This window comes from Schistocerca cancellata, chromosome 8, assembly GCF_023864275.1.
Source record: "Schistocerca cancellata isolate TAMUIC-IGC-003103 chromosome 8, iqSchCanc2.1, whole genome shotgun sequence".
In the NCBI taxonomy this organism is placed as follows: domain Eukaryota; kingdom Metazoa; phylum Arthropoda; class Insecta; order Orthoptera; family Acrididae; genus Schistocerca; species Schistocerca cancellata.
The window spans coordinates 413,706,374-413,723,249 of NC_064633.1; the positions used below are offsets into that span (position 1 = coordinate 413,706,374).

At 40.1% G+C, this 16,876-nt stretch overlaps 1 protein-coding gene across 3 annotated transcripts in view; it reads left to right on the forward strand.

Annotated features, from left to right (window-relative positions):
• The first annotated feature begins 359 nt into the window (after positions 1-359).
• The window catches only part of LOC126095302 (germ cell nuclear acidic protein-like), a 111,689-nt gene continuing 95,172 nt past the window's right edge, over positions 360-16,876 (forward strand). Inside the window, exons 1-3 of one of the 3 annotated variants that reach the window (XM_049910093.1) lie at positions 360-501; positions 962-1,053; positions 1,133-1,874. In XM_049910093.1, the coding sequence (XP_049766050.1) occupies positions 993-1,053; positions 1,133-1,874 (803 nt within the window). In that variant the 5' untranslated portion in view covers positions 360-501; positions 962-992. Of the gene's footprint in view, positions 502-961; positions 1,054-1,132; positions 1,875-16,876 lie in introns of those variants that run through there. The other 2 variants (XM_049910094.1, XM_049910095.1) reach the window with 2 other exon arrangements.

The window sequence follows — 16,876 nt, forward strand, 5'->3', positions numbered from 1 at the left end:
ATCCTGAGTTCACATATTTTGGAAACCAAAATGGGATATTTAAGATCTTTAGACGCTCTTATGTAAGACTTTTCTTATTGTAATCTCTGTCCCCGCTAATTTTCTCTTGCGGTTAAAGCTCTCCGCTCATTTTAAGTATAAGACAAGTTTCACAATTATTGGACGATATTTCATAGCACCTGATAATCTTCGTCCCACTTAATGCCAATAAAATGTGCGCTTTACTTATTCCAGTGCCTAATTTCGTACCTCGTGTAACCACACACAAGGTAAGTGATTTATGTCTCGAAAGTGTATCCCGTTTTATATCGATATTAGTCGGTCCTGTCGATATTAGTTTAACGGATATCCTTGCTACATCAGTGTATGAATAACATCTGTAAAAGATACGAGATTTAAATGCACGACGCTTGAATGTGTTTGTCAGATGGTAAAGAATTGATGCTGGATGTGCGTTATAAATGCTGGTGTTTAGCTGGTTATGTGAATCGAAGTCATAATGTGCGTGTCAACAGTAGTATCCATTATAACGACCAGTACTTGATTTGTTTTAGATTTCATACCAATTCTCATTTGTGACAACCCTGTTGTTAAAATTAGAGGCGAACCAAATGTTTGACTAGCACTTTCTCTGTATTGCACAAATTACTTGTTTGTTCCTTTATTTTAATTCATTAGCTTAATGCGACGTAGTAACTTGGATTCGTAGGGCATCCTTGATAGTATTGCCAAATGAAAAGCAGTGGCATAGCCTCATTGTATTAACTGATAGCAAAGCGAATCTTTCTTAGTGGTGCCCGCTCAGCATATTGTTAATCATGTGCACTGAACTGGTTGAAGGTTAAAAGTGGGAGAATTTACGAATTATGTGAAGACTTCTCTGACGGAATCTGTAAAATGTGCTATGAAATAAGTATGAAAACTTGAAATAAAATTTTAATTACATCTTATATTGTTTTAGGATTAAAGTGTGAAGTCCCAATTCCTTTAGTATGGATTCATCCTTCGTTTCATTTAGCCCCAAAAGAAAACTAAAGAAACACGTGCATAGCAGTGAGTATAAAATTTATTTCCATGTACATTTTCGTTAGTGCGTCTGTGTAATAAATGTTCATGTCTATTTGCTTTACAGAGATTACCAAATTGTCACTGAGACACGCTAATAGAGGCCAGGATAAGAAAGCCAATGCCTTACGTAAAAATAAGTCCCCTCAGAGATATGATCGTCCACAACAGACGCCTCCTTTTACCAGGACTAGTAATTTGTCGACAGATGATATTCACCGTAAACATTTTGGTAAAACATATTTGGACGCAGAGGATAACATTTCTCTCAAAGAAACTAAAATAGAAGTCGCCAAGACAAGCTTGCTGAATGAGGAAGACCACACTCTTCCCTTTGACCCATCTAGGAGGGGTAGTGCGTCTCAGTTTACCTGCAGTGTCAAAGTAGATAACAAGACTAGAATCAGCGAAGACGTAGAAAGCCCTAAGGTAAAGATTGAAGTGAGGACGCCAGCCAGTGTTTCCAGATGCAATAGTACTATAGTGATATCTGAGACTAGCTCTGACGAGTCCAATTCAGTTGCAGCGGGAATGCCTAAGAAAACTTCTACTCAGAATGTAAACATTGTTATCAGTGAGTCTGATAGTGAATCTGAAAGTTCTTCCGAAAGTGCAAACTCTCTCAAGAAAAGTGTCTTATCTCGTAATGCAACCAGTACAGTATTATGTTCCAATGATTCATCTGATAAACAATCTGAAATTGAAAAATGGTTGCAGAACGTTTCTCCCAAATGCAAGAATAATTTTCTTGGATCCCAGGAAGAACATGTGATATTCCCCAGGAATGAAGTTAATGATCCACAAAAGAGGTATGTAGCTTATAAGTATTTCTTTCCTTCTAATTTTCTTCGTGTAAAAATTATCCACTGTATGATCATTTTTACAGTGTTTGAGACAAAAAAATGCAGATGTCCGTGTGTGCCGCTTAGATATCCCCTGTACTTCGTCCATCAGCAGTTATTTTGTAGCCCAAGTAACAAAACTTGTTTACTACTTTTGATGTCTCATTTCCTCAACATTGCCTTTTTTATTTTGGCTACATTCCAGTACACTAGTTTTGCTTTTGTTAGTGTTCATCTTATATCCTTTGAAGACATTGTCCACTCCATTCAGCTGTTCTTTGCCATCTGACAAAACTAAGCCATGGCTAACGTTAGAAGTCTTTGTTACTTCTCCAAGTTTTTCTTTGGTTTCCTTATTGCGTGCCCAGTGCAGAAATTGAAGAAGACTCGGGATAGGCTATAACCCTGTCTTTAGTTTCTCAACCACTGCTTCCGTTTCATGCCCATTGACTCCTAGGAGTTCTGTCTGCTTTGTGTATAAAAGTTTTATGTAACCTTGTGCTCCTTGTATTTTATCCCTGCTAGCTTCAGAATTTTTAAGAGTATATTCCAGTCAACATTGTCGAAAGCTTTCTCCAAATCTACAAAAGTTATAAGTGTAATTTTGCTTTACCTAAACCTAACTTCTAAGATCAGTTGTAGGATCAGTGTTGCCTCGGGCATTCCCATATATCTTCAGAATCCTAACTGATTATCCCTGATGTCAGCTTCTATCAGTTTTTCTATTCTTAGATAAATAATTTATATTAGTATTTTGTAACCATAACTTATTAAACAGTTACTTCGGTAGTATTCAAACCTGTCTTCGCCTGCCTTCTTTGGAAATGGAATTACTACATTCTTCTAAAAGTCTGAGTGTGATTCCCCTGTCTTATCTTACACAACAGGTGGAATATTTTAATCATGCTTGGCTCACACACTGCATAAGTTGTCCATAATGATATATATCTCAAAGTTTCAGCATGTTATTGCTGGACATTTGCATACAGTGGAAGTTGACAGATGTATTTGGTGATGTGGCCATTGTTCCACAACACAATTTTGTAAAAACATATCGGAAACTGTTCTGCCTCTTCTTATCCTCTCCACAACTGTTTACTCACTAAGCAACAGCATATAGACAGATTAACACAACCTATCATTCATGTTTACTGCACCTTAACTGTTAAAAACCAGTCGATTGTGCTTCAAACAGAAGTTCTCCCACACTTTAGTTACTGTACTTTGTACATTGAGTGGCAAATTGTACTGTCTTCTTGACACTGTGGTGGGAACTGGAACTGTCATAACAATATGTTCAAAAGGAATGCAACATCTGTCTGCCAAACGTGGCCAATAAAATGATCTTGCTGGTCCTGTTGGTGCCATGAAGTTCACAAATACATCACATTCTGCTTCACAGCACTATGCAACACATCCTAAGTACCATTTGTCATCATAAACAGCAATAACATAGCAACCTGGTTGTATGTTGGTGCTTTGTCTTCTGAATTCTGAGTCAGACACACTGTGAAGACACATGTTGTGCATGAACCTGTAGTTATAACCGGACAGTCTGCTCATCTGCACATTGTCAGAGTCCGCTGGAGAGAAGTGATGATGGCTCCTTGTGCCTGCAACAGTTTTAACGTGTTCTAGTCTGCTTTTTAGCAACTCTTCAACTGATTTGACCTCATCTTTCGAAACATAGAATGATTGTAAGCCAGAGATATTTTTCTGTACCCAGGTAAATAATTGAAGAGGTGTTAGAATGTGACCTTCTGTAGGGTGCTGCAGACTAGCTCGTAATGTCATGCGCTTAATGGTAGCACCAATACCAACCGTCACATACATTTTTACCATGACTTGTAGCGAAAAAATTCTAATCTGCGTGAATCTGAAAATCGTGGCAATGCGTGCATAAATTTTGGAGATTTTTACAGTTTTTGTACTGACTAGCTGCCCCATCACTCTGTAGGGTGATGTCACATGCACCTGTAGCACTATCACAAGGCTGGGAGTAGGTAACATCACAAGAGCAGGAATGGTCGTCACTCGCCCGCAAACCATGCGAGGCGGGTGTAGCAGGAGGTGGGGGCTGACTTGGAGTGTTGAGCAGTTCTCCTAGAGCCCACGCCGGTTTGAGGCGGCAGAGAGATACGGTTTGAGGTGTACCGTTAATGAGCACTTTGAACATGTTGTGCTGCAAGATGACTTTGTGTGGGCCAGAGTATGGAGGGCTGAGTGCGACAGTGTCATTGCGCACCATGATGAGAGTGCACACCGCTAAGTTTTGGTGCAGGAATATGGGGGGAATTAAGTGCAGCTGAGGAGGGGCCACACAAATGTTAGCGATTAGCTGCTTAACGTGCCCGACGAAGGTTGAATCGCAGATTTGCTCCAGAGGGAGTGAAGGCTCGACTAACTCTGCTGGGAGTGTGAGGGGTTCTTCCACCAGAGATGCGCCAAGGTATTCTTTGTATGCTGCCCGAACGCCTAACATTACCCACGAGTATCATGTCGTTTTTGGAAACCCAGAATCTACTATGTAGGAATCAACATGGATTCCGGAAACAGCTGACTTGGCAAATTGTTCCCAGTCAAAGGTCGACCATTTGCATTGGGAAGTGGACAGTTTGTGGGAGAAAAATCTGAGTGGCTGTATAACAGAACCCACAGTTTGCTGAAGTACCGCCCCAACTGCTGTATCACTTCTGTCTGTAGTAAGCGAGATTGGAGCATGAAGGATGGGGTGAGCGAGCATAACAACCGTCTGTAAGGCTGACTGAGGTTGTCAAGTGCATGTCGCACGTCGGGAGTCAACATGACCGCCCAAGACCCTGAAGTCCTCTTGCTTGTAAGAGTGTTCATCAGTGGGGTTTCTATTTTGCCAGCTTGGGGAAATTGTTTGCGGTAGTAATTTATAGTTCCTAGGAAGCAGCAGAGGCCCTTGAAAGCCTTTGGGCAAAGGCACCGTACTAATAGCCTCGACCCATTCTGGTACAGGGTGGACGCCGCTGTCAGAAACCATGTGGCACAGAAAAGTGACACTAGTGTGGCAGAGTTGTGACTTAGCATTGTTTACCACAACACCGTTTGCTTGTAAGAGGGACTTCATAATTAAGTGGAGTTCATGTTCGTCGAGTGAGGAAGAAAAAAATTAACAAATTGTCCAGGTACGCATACACAAAGTCCAGTTTTCCAACCAATGAGTCAATGAACCATTGCCATGTCTGTGCGGCATTTTTAAGGCCGAACAGATACTAGAACAATCTGGACAGGATGATGGCAGTTTTTTCAGTGTCTTTGGATGCCATTGGCAGTTGGTGGTGCACCTTGTGACAGTCAATTGCACTGAAAATTTGTGCCCCATGCAGTTGGGAAGTAAAATCTTGAGTATTAGAGATGGGATAATTATCTAAAATTATTCTGTTGTTAATCACTCAATAATCTCCGCAGAGAGAGAAAGTGTTGTCTTTCTTACGTACCAAATGAATGGGCAACAATAACTACTAGAAGGGTGACTAGTCTAAAAGTTCCTGAATAATCGCTTTGGCATGTTTAAGTTTTTCTGGTTTTAAACACCTAGCCTTTGCAAGCAGCAGTGGACTTTTCATGGTATTGATCCCAAACACTGACGTGGATGATGGACCCGCACCTGATGAAGTATGTCTAACCTGTAATGCACATGTTTGTGTGTCCCAGGCAGGCAGATCAGCATCAGTGATGGTGATCCACTGGTAGTCCCTGTCGTGGAGCTCAGTAGGATACTTGGTGGTGTCGTGAGCACAGCTTCTGTCCGATAGTAGAAATGTCACGCGGCATCAGTTGCGGGTGTGAGGAGGTGGTGCGGGAGCTGGGGCCGTGGCCTTATGTGACAGTTGGGTGACGTGCTTACGAGCATCCGTGAGCTTGGCTTGCACTGCGGCAATGTGTAAGTGAGGGCTTTGCTGTTGTCCCAAAGCTCGTCATTGCATGATTTGAGAGAGAGCACTTCAACAGCTGCTTCAACTAGCACGTACAATAGTGGCGCTCTCTGAGGAGAGGGAAGAAATATCAGAACCAGTGGTACAGTCTGCCGAGTTAAAGATTAATGTACCTTGTTGTAAGTTAGGAGAAAGAGCATGGCCTAAGAGAGAATCTACCCTGAGCACGGGTTCAACCACATCGGTGATAATGAAATTCCACTGTAAGAGAGTGTTAATGTACTGCTGTTGAAAGTTTAAATTAGTTATGTGATGAGATTGGATCAAAAAATTAATGGCAGCTCGAAGTGGGGGCAACCGCCAAATTGGGAATGGAAATAACACCAAGCAGAGCAGTGCGTAGTGTTATCCGTCGACCTGCCTGAGGTCGAAGCAGCGATGGAGGCGGTAGTGTTTGTAGATTCCTCAGATGACGCCGCCGCAGTCGAGCTGGTACACAAGGAGTTACGGCGGCGGCTACCAGGCGGCGTTGGGTCAGCACGCATGCACAGAGTGATTTGTGTGCACTCTGTAACAAATGATGGAAACTGCAGCACAGCTGTGCCAACCCCTAAAGCCTGAGGGCCCCTGTGAAAGTACGCAGGGGTGGCAAGATGGTGTAAACCTGTTCTGCGATCTTCAGTTTAGCGTCCAGTGGGGCTGAAGTTAAACGGAGAAAGTGAATTTGACCTTCTGGAGGAAGTTTGAGCAACCAGATGGTCCAAAGTGTAGCATCCGGCGTATGATGTGTGTCAATCGTAGTGCAGAGGTGCCGCCAGAGCTGTGAGGGGGATCTGGAATCCAGCAACTCGTGACTGATGATGATGCGGATAGCTTCCTCTGTAGATCTGGAGAGGTGCTAGACGATGGTGCATTGGCCGAATACATATTTGTCCATTGTGAGAGGTGAAGCTACAAAATCGCAGATCAGGCCCGGTTCATCGTGGATATGACACAGTAAGCAAAAGAATTAGTTGTCATGAGCGATGCCATGTAGCTGCAGGACATGGTTGACCAAGGCAAATCATGTGCATGGGTGGTCCTTGTGAAGGGGCAGTAGTTTAGGCGAACGGATGGGGGAGTCTAGGTGTAATGGTTTGTTGGAAACTGCTGCTCCCTGTTTGTAGCTCTACAGCGTAACTGGCTTGAGTGCAGTGGTGGTATACCGGTTCACGACATAGTAGGCACAGCTGGCTCGACCGTGGTAGAGAAATGAGTCAGGCATTCGATGGAGTAACGCCATCAGGCGTAGAGTGGACTGGTGAAGAGTTGACCGTAGTCAACCGGTGTGCGGAAAACAACAGAGTACAGTTCCTGGGCCACTCCGCTACCGATGCATTGAAGTTGTTGAAATAGTCTAACATTGCAGAACACGTGGCAGGGATGGCGTGTGCCATTGGATACGCTCTTAAAGCAGATGCTGGTAGTGTGGGGTGGGGGAGTAGGAGGGGCTGGCGCAAAATCCGTAGTTCCAGGATGAACATGAAATTTCCTGGCCTGAGCGTCTGGCTTGATTTGTAATGCCACTGACCTCAGCCCATGTGTCGCCTAGAAACAAAAGACACTGCGTCTTTCACATACAAGTGTCCTAGAGCATGAGGTGAAGAAATATTAACACACAGGCATCTATGAGATGTGCCTGAGTGGGGTCGCGGTATTAGTTTGGGAACGACATTTCTTAGCTGCGTCACAAAAGCAGGAATGAAAATAACACCAAGCAGAGTGGTGCGTAGTGTCGTCTGTCGAGTTGCCTGAGGCCGAAGTGGCAGTGGAGGTGGTTGTGGTTGTAGAGTCCGCCAACGGCAGCCTTTGTTGAGCACTTGGTAAACGTGGAAAGTTCACATTCAGCGTAAAACGTTCACATGCAAAGTTTTGTGCACGAAAAACATTCTGTTGGTACGGAACGCTGCCACACAATGGCAGATTCATGTAGGATAATGAAAAGTTATCATGTGGCTGTGGAAATGTAGAAACACCATTCTGTTGAGTACAGTTAGTTGTTTTTCAGAAACTGCATCAAACTATTGTGAACTCAAGGTGGATAATTGGAAAATGATGCCGGGGCGTCCACTGGAAAATCTAGGTGGTTTGTGTGCAGTGTAGCAGGCTGCAAGCGGTCCATTGTGTAGTGCACGACAGAACGAGAGTTCATTGTAGCACCCACGAATAAATGATTCCCAGTACACACGTGTTTACAGTTTCGTGCAAGACCACAGGCTGTTCCCAAAGAGCTTGGAAAACAAAGATGTTAATACGTGACATGGTTGATAGTCACCACAAACTTAATAAATTTATGTACATAAGTCTTCTTAAAACATTTGTTGTACTGTGTTGTGTTTAGACATAACTGATTCAAACAAATTAGGGGTGCTACCATGGAAATCAGGCTGGTATCATCGAATGCAAAGCTTTTTGTGGACTGCTTGGAAGAAGCACCTCTGAAGAACCAGAAGTTGGGCACTCTGGTTTGGTACAGATTTATCAGTGCCATTCTTGTGGCCTGGACTGCCAATAAATTTGAGGGGTGTGGAATGTGGAGTTTCTCTTGTTAGTTTATTAGACTTTAAACCTCTTCATTTGTGAGCTACGTAATTGCTACTTCATTTTTATTACACTTCTCTTCTGAATTTGACTACCAGATAAGGCCTTCAGTCCTTCACAAATTACAGTTAGTGTTTTTTTTATGATGACAGCCATTGCAAAAAAAAGAGAACTAATGTATGTGGACTTTTGTTGGTTTGTTGATTGGAGGAGTGGGGGACCAAACAGCAAGGTCATCAGTCCCTTGATGCAAGGGTGAGGCATCCAGAAGTAGAAATGACATTTACCAAGAACATTTTCGTATCTAGTCAGGATATTCATGACAACAAAGTACATCTCTTCTGAATGCCTCACAAAATTTAAGATAGTGTCGGCAACAGAAGTAGAAAACATTATATTAACACCGAAAAACAAACTATGTAGATTGGTATGGGGTACCCTTAAAAGTTCTCAAATTTGTGTGTAAAATAACAGGACACTAACTGTCTAAAATAATACACCACTCTTTTGAACATATCTGTTTTCCAGAGGTGCCAAAGTATGCAGAAGTAAAACTGCTGTTTGAAAAAAAAAAAAAAAAAGGTCAGAAGAGGATATGGGAAATTATCATCCCATATCTCTCCTTCCAGTCCTGTCAAAAGTATTCGAAAAAGTAGCTGCCATCCAGATATAAAATTTCATTGAAAAACGAGATTTTGAAAAATCAATTTGGCTTTTAAAATGAAAAAAAGCACTATACTTGCAATTAAAAGGTTTGTTGACAAGATTAACACATCATAAAGTTGCAGGAATCTTTTTGGACCTCACAAAAGCCTTTGGCTCAGTAAATTATCCTCTATAGTGGCAAGTGCGGTCAAATAAGGTGATTACATAAAGATTAGCCAGTGCTGCAGGTCAGTTGACTGCCACAGAATGTACTCAAGTTCCCTTATTTAATGATGCCTTTGATTTCATACTGTACAGCATATCACTTACATCAATCGATATGATTCAGATTTTTTCAACATCAACAAAAATATTTTTAAAACATTTGGGCCACCCTCCCACAATAGGCATTCCACATAACGTTTTTCCACATTTCAATCGTCCAACGTTTGCACTCCTTACACCAAGCGAGGCGTCGCTTGGCATTTACTGGCATGATGTGTGACTTGTGAGCAGCCGCTCGAACATGAAATCAAACTTTTCTCACTTCCCGCCTAACTGTCATAGTACTTGCAGTGGATCCTGATGCAGTCTGGAATTCCTGTGTGATGGTCTGGATAGATGTCTGCCTATTACACATTAGGATGCTCTTCAACTGTTGGCGGTCTCTATCAGTCTAATGACTACAGAGCTCAGTGGTATGGAGGACCTGGCAGTAGTTGGCAGCACAATGCACCTAATATGAAAAACATATGTTTTTGGGGGTGTCTGGATACTTTTGATCTCATAGTGTATGTTTTTGGGGTGACTGGATACTTTTGATCACATAGTGTAGGCACCTACAGCAAATCTACTCTTCTGCCAAATCTGTGATATTTTTGGGAAACTTATTAGCATGTCCAAAAGTTTGCACATCCTGACAGAAAACGATAATGCTGTAGAAAGAATTAAAACTATGTGGGATATAGTGAAATAAGAGACAGGACCACCAGTCAGTGTAAAGGATACCATACTTGTCATTTAGTTGAATGTTGTGACTAATAATTCAAAAGTTACAAGTATTTTTAACAATCACTTTATAAATGTGGCATCAAAAATAGGATTTAATGGTTCATTTGAAGAAGCAAGAGACTATATTAAAAAAGTCATTCACAAAACTTTAAGCAAATAAAAGTACTACCAACATCCTTCACAAAACGTTAATAGAATTCTAAAATTTCTAAGAAGTAAAAGCTCATAGGGTGTTGATAGAATTTCTAACAGCATTCTGAAGAGTTTTTTCTAACATAATGTCCTTAGTAGTATATCCTTAGTAATATATGTAATGCATCATTGGCTCAAGGAATTTTTCCAGGCAAATTGTAATGTGCAATTGTTAAACCTCTGTGTAAGAAAGGTGACAAAGACAGTCATCCAGGTGCCTTACTGACATTGTTTTCCAAAATAAAAAACTTAATTGTTATGGAACTGATGGCTTTACATGCAACTAGTTACATAATATGTAGCAAACAAAATCCACTACATTGTGCTGTATAATCCAAATTGTGTTTGAAGTAGAGAAAACTGTAGTGACTAGGTAAAGATCACAAAAGGAGTCCCACAGGGTTCAACCTTTTGGTCCACACGTAATCCTTGTATATGTGAATCACATTCCACTGAAAATTCATAGAGCAAGAATTGATACTTTTTGCAGATATTAGTGTTATAAATCATATTAGAAAGCAGCAGAAGATTGTTAATGATTATTTTCAAAGAATTAAGCACACTGTAGCCAAAAAAAGTGTGTGTGTGTGTGTGTGTGTGTGTGTGTGTGTGTGTGTGTGTGTGTGTGTGTGTGCGCGCGCGCGCCTGGGAGAGGGAGAGAGGGGGGGAGAGAGAGAGAGAGAGAACAATAACTAAGAATTATCGTAAACCATTAAGCGGTTCTATGAAAATTATTCTCATTCATGTCTGTACGACAAATACATAAATAAACACATACATACATACCAACAATTTATGTAGGACGTGGATAGGAGTCAGTAAACAGGATAGAGTGATCCAAATTTTTGAGTGTACAGATTGATGAAAACTTGAACTGGAAGAAACATATTACTGAGCTACTGAAACAATAAAGTTCAGCTACTTTTCTCTTTGCGTAGTTGTTATTCTTGGAAACAAACAAATTAATCTTATGGCACATTTTGCATATTTCCACTCAGTGTCTTTCGAAATAATTTTCCGGGATAACCTATCACCTAGAACAGCGGCCTTGATTGCACAAAAGTGAGCAGTAAGAATAATATGTGGTGTTACCTGTTCATCATGTAGGCACCTCATCAAGGAGTTAGGCATCTTAACTGCATTACAATACACACATTCCCAAAAGAAATTAATCATAAATAATGTAGCACAATTGGAGAGGATTAGTGACATCCATATGTATAACAATAGAAGAAAAATTACCATTATTAAAGCAGTCTGTGGCAACAAAATTTTTTGATCATATGCCCCATATCAAGTCTGGCAGGTAGCAAAGCAAGTTTTAAACCTAACGTTAAATCAGTTGTCCTGGACAACTCCTATTCAGTGGACAAATTTTAATTGGAAAACTGTTATCCTGTAAACTGACTCAGTTCACATTTTGATAAAAGAATAATTAGTTTTCTAGGGAATATGTTACTAACTCAACCACCTCTGTCTGACTTTCCTCTCACAACTGTGTCAAAGATCTTATTCACAAACAAATCTCCTGTGCAGTATCCTGCGCCCACTTGCAAAATACTCAGTACTGCCCAAGTCTTGAATGCCTCAGATACTATTCCACAAATGTCAACACTTTTTAAAGTCGAGCCTTGAAATGAAACAATCTCCCCCTGATATCCAGCCCACACCAGCCTATTGTTGCCCTCCCCCCCAACATCCTAGAAATACCATTAGATGTTCCCAAATCACTATCCCTATACAAAGGTTCATGCCCTTTGCAATTGTTCTCACAGCAAAACCTTTGTTTGTACTCACTTGCTACCAATTATTCCAGCCCTACCACTAGTAAATCCTTTACTATGAAAGCTAGAGTTACTTGTGAAATCACAAATGCTGCTTATGCACCAACTTGTATCCACTACTTAGTGTCTTCATCTCCTCTCTCTCTCTCTCTCTCTCTCTCTCTCTCTCTCTCTCTCTCTCTCTCTCTCTCTTCCCCCCCCCCCTCCCCCTCCCCCCCTCCCTGCTCCCTAATCCACTAGTTTTTACTTGCACTTTCAGCTTCATTTCCCTCTCTCTGATCCATCCTTACTTTTAACACTGTCATCTCTAGAGTGAAACTGACACGGTGCTTAACTCTCTGCTGTCTCCATTCATCTTTTTTAGTCCCTCTCTTATCCATGGGATCTCTGTGGCCTGCTCTTATTTTTTAACCCTCCCTTGCCTATCCCTCTCCACTCCCCAAATAATGAACTAATAGTTTCAAAGGTAGGGTACTGTGTGTACCTTTTTGTGTGTATCAGCAGTTCTATCTATATGTTCTGAAGACAAGTACTTGCTAGCAGTTCAATAATAATAATAATAATAATAATAATAATAATAATAATAATAAAATCAACTTTGTGGTGGTGACACTGATATTTATCATAGTTTGAGGTGTAGGTCAAGTTGAAAGGTGAAAAACTGGGCGAGTGTTGGAGAAGAATGTGGCTGTAGATTGACCTGCAGCACAGGCTAATCTTTATGTACTCAACTTATTTAACCGCACTTGCCACGTTTAATACACTTTCCATTATAAAAACTGAAACAAAGTAAAGCCAGAAAATGTATGTTAGATAAAGAACAAGTATCGTATGATTTTGATGTATACTATGTGCACATATTGTAAATAAACCATGAAATATGGCGAAGGGGGGGGGGGGGGGGGGTGTTGGCGCACACTGTAACTTTTGCTATAATTATGTATGTTCCAAAGAGAGACTTAAAGCTCACGAAACCTGTGTTCAGTAAAAGACAGAACTGTTAGCATGTCCACAGTGCATACTTAACATGACTTTAACATTTAAGTGCTCTGCATCTTAAAAATTTAGTGTTTTGGTAATAGTAAACTTCATAATATGAGGATCTGCAGATGAAGGTATGCATTTGTGGAAAAATAAATGGCAAGCAGCTGCTGTATGGTGCTTTAATAGTACTACTCGTTTAACAATATTAGTGTTGCATCTTCAGATACATCTAAATAAAGAAGAATAGCACACAAAGGAATTAAGAATTATAAAAAAATTATGTAATTATAAAAAATGAATGGCAAGAATCTAAGGAGAAAATTGTCATTTACAAAGGGTGTAACTGACAGACGCAAGTTCAAATATAGAAGTCAGCTTACTTATTCTTAGATCACTTACTGACAGAAGTTGAACACATTGGATGTATCATCATTTCCAGTCAGGTTGTAATAATATGTCAAAATAGTGACAAAAATCAAAAGTAAAACCAAGTGTAATGAAGAGGATGACAGTAGAAGGAAGTCAGCTCTAAAAAGAACAATGGAACTATAAAACCATATAGCACCACAAGGGGCTTAGAATAAAATTGGAATGAATAAAGGAACAGTACAAGATGCAAAATAACTCTTTATTTTAGTCTTATCAGTCTGAATTTGATACATATCTATGAGAACTGTCGTGGGTGGATGCCAGCAGAAAACTGAGTATATATGTGAATAGCAAATAAACAGGCAGGTGCAGCTTACCAAGAAGAGATGGACAGTGTGTGAAATTGTAAATAAAATGAAAACAATTTTGGGAGGCAGAGTTATAACAGACAAATGATGTTTAAAAAAATGCAAAAAAATTACTATTGAAATATACCAAGTATCAATTAATTACATCGTAACAGTCAAAATTGGAAGGTACATCATAGTGCTTAACACAGTTTGACTATTTAGTATACATTCTGTATGACACTTCCTACTTCGCTGAGTCTCAGTATTTTCAGGCCTTTGCTATGGCAATGTAAATTCCTTAAAATTATGTGATAAATAAGAGATTGTATGGTTCAGGTCTTGTAAATGGGTACTAAAGGGTGATCTGGAATTTGTCAGATTTAGGGACTTTCTCGATCTCCTACTTGTTTAAGTAAGTGTCACAGTGAATTCGGTATACACCGGTGGTAGAAAATTTGGGAATCATGGCAGTCTCTCTGTCTGTACATTAGGAATGGAAAACACAGGGGTTATGTTTTCTTTTTAAAATAGAACTAATCATATCTGAGACATTGCTAAGGTACGGAAATCTGATAAATGGCCTCATCTTTATCTTTGTCATTGTAATTGAATGCCTATTGTGGGAGGGTGGCCCAAATGTTTTAAAAATATTTTTGTTGATGTTGAAAAAATCTGAATCATATCGATTGATGTAAGTGATATGCTGTACAGTATGAAATCAAAGGCATCATTGAATAAGGGAACTTGAGTACATTCTGTGGCAGTCAACTGACCTGCAGCACTGGCTAATCTTTATGTAATCACCTTATTTGACCGCACTTGCCACTATAGAGGATAATTTACTGAGTCAAAGGCTTTTGTGAGGTCCAAAAAGATTCCTGCAACTTTATGATGTGTTAATCTTGTCAACAAACCTTTTAATTGCAAGTATAGTGCTTTTTTTCATTTTAAAAGCCAAATTGATTTTTCAAAATCTCGTTTTTCAATGAAATTTTATATCTGGATGGCAGCTACTTTTTCGAATACTTTTGACAGGACTGGAAGGAGAGATATGGGATGATAATTTCCCATATCCTCTTCTGACCTTTTTTTTTTTTTTTTCAAACAGCAGTTTTACTTCTGCATACTTTGGCACCTCTGGAAAACAGATATGTTCAAAAGAGTGGTGTATTATTTTAGACAGTTAGTGTCCTGTTATTTTACACACAAATTTGAGAACTTTTAAGGGTACCCCATACCAATCTACATAGTTTGTTTTTCGGTGTTAATATAATGTTTTCTACTTCTGTTGCCGACACTATCTTAAATTTTGTGAGGCATTCAGAAGAGATGTACTTTGTTGTCATGAATATCCTGACTAGATACGAAAATGTTCTTGGTAGATGTCATTTCTACTTCTGGATGCCTCACCCTTGCATCAAGGGACTGATGACCTTGCTGTTTGGTCCCCCACTCCTCCAATCAACAAACCAACAAAAGTCCACATACATTAGTTCTCTTTTTTTTGCAATGGCTGTCATCATAAAAAAAACACTAACTGTAATTTGTGAAGGACTGAAGGCCTTATCTGGTAGTCAAATTCAGAAGAGAAGTGTAATAAAAATGAAGTAGCAATTACGTAGCTCACAAATGAAGAGGTTTAAAGTCTAATAAACTAACAAGAGAAACTCCACATTCCACACCCCTCAAATTTATTGGCAAGTTGGCCCATTGGATAGCCCATCAAAAACTGAACACAGATCAAGCCTGAAAACAGGAAGGAGGTGTGCTACGCTCTGGAAAAAAGAAGCAAAATAGAAACAGTGAATGGTCCAAATTGAATATGTACAATAATCGAGCAACGTTAATGACTGTCATGTCATAGTTGTGTGGTCATGGTGTTAGGCAGCAAAGGTGATCTGGGTTCAAACCTCCATCAACCCCATAATTTTTTTTTTCTCCCACAAAACTACTAACTGTCCATCTGGTCTTGATGTGTTTGGTCTTTGTATTCAAATTTGTGTGCGTCATGGTGTAAGGTCGGTTTGTAACAGTGATGTGTAACAAAGGGACATCCAGATGTTCGTACCTCATGTTTGTTCTAAAAAATTACCACATGTTATGCCTCTTGTTCCGTTTTGGAAGTTTTTACTCTTGAATTCCTTCTTTGGGATGTAGTTAACACTTTTTTTTTTTTTTTTCTATGAGAGGTTGATGCGGCATCTTGTTTGCTCTCACTATTCATCGCTTTTACTTGCAGTGGTAATATATTCTTACCACATGACCCAAATTCTGAGGTGAAAAGCGATAGCAGGCAAGATGCTGCATAGACCTCTCACAGAAATCAAAATAACAAATAAATGGGTGTGAACTGTGTTACAATGAAGGAATTAAAGCATCAAAGCTTCGAAAAAAATGGAACGCAAAAGGCATAACATATGGCACATGTGTAGGAAAGTAGCAACTATGTTTTAATCTGCCAGGAAGTTTCATATCGGCGCACACTCTGCTGCAGAGTGAAAATCTCATTCTGGAAACATCCCCCAGGCTGTGGCTAAGCCATGTCTCCTCAATATCCTTTCTTTCAGGATTGCTAGTTCCGCAAGGTTCACAGGAGAGCTTCTGTAAAGTTTGGAAGGTAGGAGATGAGATACCGGCAGAAGTAAAGCTGTGAGGACGGGCATGAGTCGTGCTTCAGTAGCTCAGATGGTAGAGCGCTTGCTCATGAAAGGCAAAGGTCCCGAGTTAGAGTCTCGGTTGGACACACAGTTTTAATCTGCCAGGAAGTTTCATATCAGCGCACACTCCGCTGCAGAGTGAAAATATCATTCTAGCAACTATTTATGTCTGGAGGCCCATTCATTACACGTTTCTGTTGCAAGTTGACATTACATCGCAAAACAAACACACACACACACACACACACACACACACACACACACACACACACACAATTTCGAATACAGTGAACACATACGTCATTAACCAGATTAATGTTTCATAATTTCGTGGGCAAAAAAATATGCAGCTGAGGGAGGTTTGAACCCGGACCACCTCTTCGCAGTCTAACACCATGACTACACAACCACAACATGAGTTCACTAATGTTTCTCAGTATTGCACACATTACATCTGGATCATTCACTGTTTCTATTTTGCTTCTTTTTTCC